Source organism: Plectropomus leopardus, chromosome 22, assembly GCF_026936395.1.
Source record: "Plectropomus leopardus strain MGB_pleo_1.0 chromosome 22, ASM2693639v1, whole genome shotgun sequence".
NCBI lineage: Eukaryota > Metazoa > Chordata > Actinopteri > Perciformes > Serranidae > Plectropomus > Plectropomus leopardus.
In genome coordinates, this window is record NC_142197.1 from 3,499,001 (window position 1) to 3,508,755 (window position 9,755).

A 9,755-nucleotide genomic window follows, 5' to 3' on the forward strand; every position below is an offset into this window, starting at 1 on the left:
AACACACACGGCAACAACAAAACTTCACACAAACCCACGAAACACAAACACCGACGTCTCGTCTCCCAGAGGAGCTCGATGTTGGACGTAACGTCAAAAATATTTCTGCATCGCCTCTCAGGGCCGAACATTGTGGCTTTATTAGACTTACATTTTTTTTAACTCTTTGCAAAAAAAAAAAACACAATGAAAAATAAAAAAAGTCATTCTCTGTTCATCTGCTCCGCTCAGTCTGAAAAACGACAAACGCAGTTCATAATGTTTCTCAGTGAGCTGTGGGCGGAGCCAGGCTAGCAGTTTCCCTTTGCTTCCAGTCTTTATGCTAAGCTAAGCTAACCACCGTCGATGTCGTGCTGCATGGCTTCTGCTCTCACCTGCGCGTCTCCGCGAGCTCCACTAACCTCTGCTCTGCTTCATTTTCATGCAAGACTCTGAGGATTTCTGCTGGAAGGTAGGTCACATGACTGATGATGTCACACTTGTGTGTGCGTGTGTGTGTGTGTGTGTGTCTGGTCTCTAAACGGTGACTTTTTGGGGTAACTTCTTGTTAATTATGAGATTTTTTTATGTCTTTAGATAATTAAAATTATCTGCCTGAAGCATCACGAGAAGATGCTTTTATTTTAAGTTAGGGAAACATTTCCAGATTATCATTATTATATAGTTAAAATTATTTTTATGGAATTATTATCATTTTTCCTCATTTTATTTTTCGTTTTTTTGTTTGAGTTTTGTTTTTCTTGTGCTTTTTTTCTTTTTTTTTTCATTTGTGGGTCATTTCCTCTTAAGTTTATCCATTTAAAGCACAAAGCTGCAGTTTTTTATTCTCAGTTTAACTAGAATTAATGTTTAGAGTTACAGCGGATTTATTTTCTTTCCTATTTTGAAGATTACTGTTTGAAAATAGTTTAAAAGTGATATTTTAGTGAAAATGATGTTTTTTAAGACTGTCATGATGTGTAAAGTGTTTGGGTCTAACGCTCTGTGTGGTCCCTGCGGTCCCTGCGGTCCGTGCGGTGTCAGGAGGACTTGGAGCATGACGAGCACTGTGCCGTCTGTAAGGAGGACGGCGAGCTGCAGCCCTGCCACAACTGCCCCAGAGCCTTCCACCCCAACTGCCTCCACCCGCCGCTCAAAACGCCCCCCAGAGGACCCTGGTACTGCCCCAAGTGCCAGAAGAAGGTACCACCCAAAACTTCATGCTGCTTTCGTTAGTCGTGTCGGTCGTATCTGTGTCTTTTCGCCGTATTTTAAGGACGAAGGTCGTGTTCTTGTTGTTGCTGCTTTAAAAAAAAAAGTTTTGATCTTTTTGGAAAAGATCAAAACACAGTTTTGCAAAATTCAGGACATTTCTGGGATTTAGGATGTCTCTCAGATTTTAGGACATTTTTGGAATTTAAGAGCGTTTGAAGGATTTTAAGATTTTTTTTTTTTAAGATTTGAGCATTTTTCTACGATTTTTTCCATTTTTGGGACTTTTGGGCTTTTCAAGGATTTGAGGACATTTCTTGAATTTTAGGACATTTTTGGAATTTAAGAACGTTTCAAGGATTTTAAGACAGGTTTCGTTTTTTTGGGGTTCGTTTTGGATTTTAAGATGATTTTTAAGATTTGAGCATGTTTCAAAGATTTTATGACATATTTGGGACTTTCGGACTTTTCAGTGATTTTATGACATTTCTCGGATTTTAGGATGTTTTAAGGATTTTAGGCCATTTTGGGGTTTTTAAGATGTTTCTAGGATTTTAGGACATTTCTCAGATTTTAGGACATTTCTCGGATTTTAGGACGTTTTAGGACACTTCTAGGACAAGGTTTGTTTTTGTTTTTTAAAGACTGTCCTCATGCGTTCAGATTTTCACAGTAAGAATGAGGCCTTTTATATTTAATTTTAATGTTTTTCCAGACTAGTCGACTTAAGTCCAATGAGCTGACTGAAATCACTGATAAAGATCTGATTTTGTGTTACGATTGCAATTTAAGTTGAATAAAAACTAGAAAACATGAAAAAACACGATTTCTTGCCAATAAACATTATTAATCTGTGGTGTTGTTTCAGATTTATCTGTATTAATTATTAATAAATGACGTGTTTGTCTCTGGTCTTCAGGTCCTGAACAAAGAAAACATGGCGTGGCCGCAGAACTTTGTTCAGTCCTACGTTACACACAAGACGGGTAAGAACCAGCTGAATCCTCCGAGTGTGTGTGTGTGTGTGTGTCGTTCATACCTGTACTGATGAAGTGTGTGTGTGTGTGTGTGTGTGTGTGTGTGTGTGTGAGCAGTGAGGCAGGAGGAGAAGCGACGGCTGCTGAGACGAAACAACGAGCTGAAGAAAGAGTGCGCTCACCTGGAAGAACAAGACAAGAAGCTCAACGACATGCTCAAAGTAAACACAACACACACGTCTGCACGCTGTTACACACACTTAACATCCGAAAAAAAAAAAGAGTTAACTGAGTCAGACTTTGCAGTGACTCAGTGAGCTTTGGTGACGCATTTATTACATTATTTTAATTTGGAGGTGGTGAAATTTGTATGTTTGTGATGTAAATGTCCGGACTCTAATGTCCAGCTGTTCATACATACTCTTACCAATATTATTGTGTATATATATTTCCACGACTTTGAGGCAAATTTTCATTTCTATTTCTCAAATGATCATCAAATCACTGGGGAGGGGCGTCATGTTTTTATTTTTTAGGGGAGGGGCATACAGCTTTAAATGGCTGCATTTTTAATTAATTTTATCACAGACTTTTAAAGAAAAATGCCAGGTTTGGAGGGCATGTTTTTTTAAAATGTTTTTTATGCTTGTTTATTTTTTCTTTTTCATTTTGTTTTGTTTTTTTCTCTTGAAAAAAATTTGAGCTTTTTTTGGCAATAAAATATTATATTTAGAAAATATTTTTGTATATTTTTTCCATACTGTAGGTGATTTTTAAGAAAATATTTTGGTAAATTTTCTTTAAAAAAAAGTGTCTTTTTTTGTTTGTTTTTTAAGAAAACAGTCATTTATTTTGGCGTTTTTTTTCTTTAATACATGCCCTCCAAATGTTATCGTCAAAAATGATCAAAATTACAAAATTTATCACAGCCAGAAACTGTAAAAACAGAAAATATCGTTGGTTTTTCACATTTCTGACAGCACTTGAGCACATCATGTGTTAATTTACAGCTTTGTGAAAAAAGTGACCTATGACTCCGTGATTTCTCCAAAACTTTCAGGGTATGTTTAATTTTGGAAAAGTTCTCGTGATGCAGCGAGTATGAACAGACACATTACATTTAAAGGTCTGACAGCTCATGCTACTTTTTGACTGAATATTTTCGTGCACTTTGTAATAACAGTTTTCACTTCCTGCAAAAAAATGAGCTGATGATCAACAGGAAGTTGACGGTGTCGTTTCCTGTGTTTGCAGCAGTGTATGGACCTGAGAGAGCGACTGTTGGGGCAGCAGAGAGACACTCAGGCCTCGCTCGAACGCCTCAAAGCTCTCATCAGGTTGATCCAACGCGACCAGCTCATCCAGGTCACCATGACGACCACGGCCACCATCGCTGCTGCCTCGCTGCTCTCCCAGTCCTGGATCAAACCCACCAGCACCGCCGCCATTGCAGCCGCCGCTCCGGGCCCCTCGGCCACGCCCCTGCAGCAGAAGAGCCACGCCCACAGCCAGGACGACACCAACAACTAGCCCCGCCCCCCACCAGGTGCTCCGACTTTTTAACCGTCGCCGAGTGCGGTGATGATTTCTTTTTTGTCTGAATATTATCTAACCATCTTTTCTCCGAGAGCTGAAAAAAGCCACAAAAAACTGAGAAAAAAGAGCCTCTATCCTCCACTCGATTCAAGTATTTTTTAAAACCCAACACCTACAGTGCTTACGAGATTTCTTTTTTTAAGTTATTTTCTATTTATTAATGTTCTTGGCCTTAATGTATTTATTACAAAAAGTTAGATTACAGTGCCGCCGCGGGAACACGACGGGAGTTTCTGCGCGCGGTCCAAAAGATATTTCCCTTTTTTAAACACAGGTATAATTATTGTTCTGCATATAGTGAGAGAGAACAGTAGAGTTAGTCGTAGTTGCAGAAAACAAAGGATCGATGGAAGTGAAAGGACTGTATATTGATATATCTGAGTAGATGTTTGTTCTCATTCTCCTATGAACAATGTTTTTGCCATAATAATTCAGGAAAAATGTTTTCATCGTGTATGTAAACGCATACGAGCCTTCAAACAAAAACAGAGAATAACTTTTTTTCAGTATTAATAGAGTTAAAGTCAAAGAAAAAAGTATTTAAGATAAAAACTACAGAAATTAGCATTTCTAGTGGAGATTTTAGTATTTTCATGCTGATGCCTGTTGATAAATGTAAGTTTGGAGTATTCAAGGGGATCACTGTACATATGTTGTATTATTATTATTATTATTATTATTATTATTATTATTATTATTATTATTATTGCAGGTTTTTTTTGGTTTTTACTGAAGTCACACATCTGAAACAAAGGTGAGTCTCTGAACGTTTAACTGTTTGTTTTCTGTCTGACAGCAACACAAACAAGAATGTGACACGTTTTAATTTACGTAAGTTTCAGAAACAAGAACATGATCCGAAATCTAAAATTTAACAGTATTTTATCGGAGCGATATGTACGCTAAACCTGATTACAGTAGTTAATAATATCATTCAACGAAACAAATTTCTAAATGAAATTTATTGAAATTTTGCTGGAGTCACTTTTCTCGCGATATCATTAAAAAAACAAGCTTGGCTAAAGCTATATTTATAATTATATCATTATTACATATTTAAAATTATGTTACTGAATTTTTCTACATTTGAAGCACTTTTTCAGGTCACTTCCTTGTTTATTAATTCTATTTAATTTCTATTATTTTGTTTTTAATTGTATTTATTTAAACAATTTTCAGGTAATTCTCTTGTTTCTTTTTCTAATTTCTTGCTCATTTCTTCTTTCGGGGTTCATTGCCTTCTTCCCGTGTGTTTGAAAGAAATCCAGTTTGCTCAAATTTCAATGATTGTTTTCTCCGTAATGACCCAAAATATCAGAAAAGGTAGATACATTTAAAAAATTTGTATTTATGTCAGTTGAGGAAGCTGGACATCCAAAAGTCACCTTTATTGTACGGCTTAAAAATGTTTTGCGTTTTATTTTATTTTATTTCATTTTATCATTTGCCCAAATACGGCTTTTCAGACCCGCGGTCTATTATTTATCTCTGTTTTGGCCGACGTGCAGGCGCTCCGCTCGCTCGTGGTTTCAGTTATTGAAACAGACTCAGAGAGGTGTCACGAATGACAAAGATTTACTGAAAGTTACGTACCGAACCTGTAACTTTTCTATCTTTCTTCGCCCAAAAAAGGAACCAATTTAGTTGCGTTTTGCTCTAAAACTGATTTCAGGTCTTTTTTGTTTCTGCATCTTTACAAAAATGAAACTGTGATAATATTTCTGGTTGTGTCGCAGTTACAGAAACCAAACAGTTGAACTGAAAAAGAGACGAAAGTGTTGTTTGTTCACCGCTGCACTCAAACACGTCAAAGTCGATGTGTGATGCATCCATTCAGTCCCTTCCCCCTTTAAACCAGTATAGAAAATATGCCAAAAACTTTTTTCTTTGTTTTTGTACTGGGATCATCTATCAATAATGTCTATAGTGCTTTCTTTTTTTTTCTCTCCCTGCCTATTTTATATTTTTCGCGTTGGAGCTTTTTTTACTCGTGTTTTATGAACGTTTTAACGGTGACGAGCCTGTTAATCTGACAGATGAACACTGCCTCAAGTACAAATCGTTTTAAATCCAGGGTTTTCGTCTTTGTTGCGTCATTTTGTAGACACCAGTCAATCAGAAAATGGGACAACTGTGTCAAACTGCAACAACACTTTTTGACTGTCGGTGGACTCGGAGGACAGCGGTGGCGTCCTCCTGGTTTCCCAAAATGTTAAGAGTCGAACCAGGAGGGCGGCATCCCGTCCTGCTCGGTCTATTTGTCTCGCTAGTCTTCCTGCTGGTCCAGAAAGGTTCAGTTTAAGTGTTAAAAACATAGATTTAGTCCATTTTTTAATTATTTGTCATACTGTACTCACCACACAGTCGAGGTGCGGCTCTCTGCTGCCTGTTAATGCACAAACATGAACAAATAAGTAATCCAGAGAGAAAAATGCCTTTATCAAAAGAAAAAAAGAGGGAATTTGTGAAGTTCTAACTGAGAAGAGGTGGTTTTATTTCATTTTTTATCATATCCAGCACACCTGAGTTTGGTCTGAAGTATCCGAGATACTGAAAAGATCCTTACTATTGGAGAATCATCACCTGTACGGCACAAAAAATAAGAAAAAATATATATACACTGGTGCATCCGTGGCTTCAGTGGCAGCGAACAAGTTCGACTCACAGAGGAGAAAAAACAAAAGGATAAAAGACGAGCAATATGGCATCAAAACAGCTCCGCAACATGATTTCCCCCCCAAAATACAGTCCTAAAAAAAAAAAAAAATTCGAAAAGCCTCAGTGTGCTTCAAATAAAGTAGCTCGTAGGTTTTTTGTAGATCTGTGTACCTTTAAATCCAAATCATTTTTTGTTTTTTTTAAGCTGTTAAAAAATAAATGCAGCCAAATCCAAATAATTAGGCTTAAAACTAAACCTAATATTAAATTATTGAATTAACCATTTTGCCCCCCAAAAAGGAGTTCAAGTTTTTTTTAATGAAACTATTAAAAATTATTCGAATTGTCTAAAAAAAACAAAGATAATCAAATATTCACATTTTAAAGGATGGGACCAGCAAATGTTTGGTATTTGAAAAATTATTTGGATGAAAAGATACACAGAAATTATATACTTTTTTCCTAAATTAATTGATTGTGCGACTGTGACCTGAAAAATACTGTGATTTCATACAGCGAGCAGTGAAGTCAGAGTGTTTTTGTTTGCTCATGGGAAAAACTTTTTTTTAGTTTTATTTCTGACTCAGTCTTTGTGTCTGAATGTGTCAGCTGAAAACTCGGATTTGCTCGTAGTATGAAAACACACGAAGTTCTGTTCCCGCTGTCACTCAACACTGAGCCAAATGCACACGTTTTGTTTTTAAAAAAACAACATATTTCTAATGCGCTTTATCAGAATACAGAGCCTGGTTGGTGTCTGGAGAGAAAAGTTTTCTCCCCTAAAATGACTAATTATTTTACCACAAGTACTTATTTTGTTTCTTCAGTTCAGCAGGTGGGTCGCCTCCCCTGAAATAAAAACCCCAATCGCCAGCTGATATCATAAAAAAATAACTACGCTTTTATGAAATAAAAAAAATTACCATCAGAGAAAAGATTAGAATTCATAGAATAAAATAACTAAATGTTTAAGTCACTAAATAAAAATGTTCAATTCGTTTAAGTTAATTACAATTCTTTGTACTTTTTATTCCTCTGCATTCATTTAATATTGTTATTTATCATTTAACATACAAAACCTATGACCCATTAATATGATGCATTTAAGAATTAACACCCAAACTGTGCATAAAGTAGTTAAAGTTAGCTCAGCTACAATACGAATTATTTTACATACACATCAGTTCATTTTCAACAACATAATAAAACATAGTTAAAAGTTACTTTTATTTTTCACCAAAACTCCCATACTTCTGTTTTACACTAGTAGGAAATCAGTCTTTTTTGGAATAATGGCAAAAACAGACTTTTTTATGTGCATGTCGAGGCGATCAACCACCCAGATCCTGATGCGCTCTGTTTCTGATCACTGCGTAGCAGCAGAAGATGTTTAGTTTGTCATTTGCTGCTTAAAATATTGCATTTTATTTAATTAAAAGTGTGGAAAAAAAAGACATTAGCGGAGGTGGTCTTTATTTTAGGCGAGGCAGGCTGCCTCCATGTAAAAACACTAGAGGTATGATCATTTTTCAACATAAAAAACTTAGTATCAACAATTTGGAGCATTTAATGACTCAAGAAATGTCAACTTAGCACATGTTACCTGAATCAGCAGAGGAAATATTCACCTGACACTTTCCAAGCTCTGTATCTGTAAGATAAACAGCAGATATGCATTAACATTGTACCTAACTTGCCTTTATGAACGAATAAAATCATGATCAGCGTGGAAAAGTAAAATCTGTCTGCGAGATTTTACCAGAATGTACCATGTGATGCATATCGAGTCCTCGCTTGAGAGCTGCAGGACTGTGACGAGACTCTAGGAAGGAAAACATAAATAAAAAATAAGATGAGAACCATATCAGTGCTCCATGCCGCGTCGATACTCCACCCTTCAAACCCTGAAAAAAAACAAGAAAAAAAAACATCCACCATCCCCAAACCTCCTCATCCGTTTCTAGAAATCTTCTCCGGGAGAAACTGTGCAGTGCTTAAACAGATCTATTTTAATACACGACACAACATTTGAACAAATAATAAAAAAGTTAGAACATTTTTATATTCTTTTATCAAGGAGCAAAAAAAAAGAAAAAGAAAACAGAACATTGGATTTTCTATTGTTTGCCAGTTCTGCATTCTGACTTCTAGCTTGCAACGTTTGATGTATTATTTTGCCATGAGGAGGCGACGAGGAGACGACAATGACACGTTTAGATGGAAATTAAAATGTCTGTTGGCTGTTGAAGTAGAAGTTTTTTCTTTGTCATTAATAAGGGGACTGTCCAGTGGATAGTGTGTATAGGAAAGTGTTTGTCTTAAATATGCCAATGTAGTTTTTTCTTCTTTATGATGCATTAAAAAGTTGATTGATGGAAGTTGGTAAATGATTAAAGAGTAGTCTCACTTTTTTGTACCAAGTTCTTACGAAAAATGGAATCATTAATAAACAAAATTCAAGAACAAAAAGGTTTGACTCAAGTGCCTGTTTTCATGTCAAAAAACAAGTGATAAAAAAACAGTGCAAGTACTAAAAGATCACATTATGGACAGTTGCTTTTTAACTGTTTCTGTTCAGACTCTCTCCCATCATTGTAAAGTGTGTCATAAAAACGTCATACAAAAGTCATAGGATCGTATGCCATTAAAGTAATATAACAAAAGACAAGGTATAGTGTTTCATAAATAATGCAATTACAAAAATATTGTGGTATAGTATGTAAAAGAAGTCCTTAAAAAAAGCAGAATACTATGCGATAAATATAGAAAAACTTGTAGTATAGTCAAAAATCATAAAAAGATGCCATAGTGTCGTGTTGTCAACAATGATGAAAAATCATCAAAGTATTGTATGTCGTCAAAAGTTATGAAATTATGTCATTTATCGTATGTTGTCCAAAATCATGAAAGTTTGTGCAGTATGTCGTCACAAAACTTCATAGTTGTAATATGCCAGCTCACTTATCATGAAAAAACTTCATATTATAGGATGGCCTCAAAACTCACGAAAAAACATTGTGCTTCATTATGTTTTGAAAAATCGTCATGGTTATAGTATGTTGTCAAAAATCATGAAAAGAATGTCAGAATATATATTTAATGTTGTTAAAAATAATTTTACGTCTTTTGACTTTTGACAATTTTTGTCAAGTTGTCAAAAGTCATGAAAAAAGTGTCAAAAATCATAAAAAAACATCTTAAATCACCAAAAACGTCAGTATACTATGTTGACAAAAAACATGAAAAAATGTCAAATCGTGTCACATGTCGATTAAACAGTTGGCTGTTTTTTCGACATGTGAAACTACATGCTATATTTTGATGTTTTGTGGC

At 35.5% G+C, this 9,755-nt stretch overlaps 1 protein-coding gene across 4 annotated transcripts in view; it reads left to right on the plus strand.

Moving 5' to 3' along the window:
* Positions 1 to 8,891, plus strand: part of phf21b (PHD finger protein 21B) — a 126,138-nt gene extending 117,247 nt beyond the window's left edge. For all 4 annotated transcript variants that reach the window (XM_088072758.1, XM_088072755.1, XM_088072756.1 and 1 more), the window contains 5 exons: positions 429 to 451; positions 1,024 to 1,182; positions 2,111 to 2,177; positions 2,286 to 2,389; positions 3,423 to 8,891. In XM_088072758.1, coding sequence (XP_087928884.1) covers positions 429 to 451; positions 1,024 to 1,182; positions 2,111 to 2,177; positions 2,286 to 2,389; positions 3,423 to 3,698 — 629 coding nt within the window. In that variant the 3' untranslated portion in view covers positions 3,699 to 8,891. The remainder of the gene's footprint in view (positions 1 to 428; positions 452 to 1,023; positions 1,183 to 2,110; positions 2,178 to 2,285; positions 2,390 to 3,422) is intronic.
* The last annotated feature ends 864 nt before the right edge of the window (positions 8,892 to 9,755 follow it).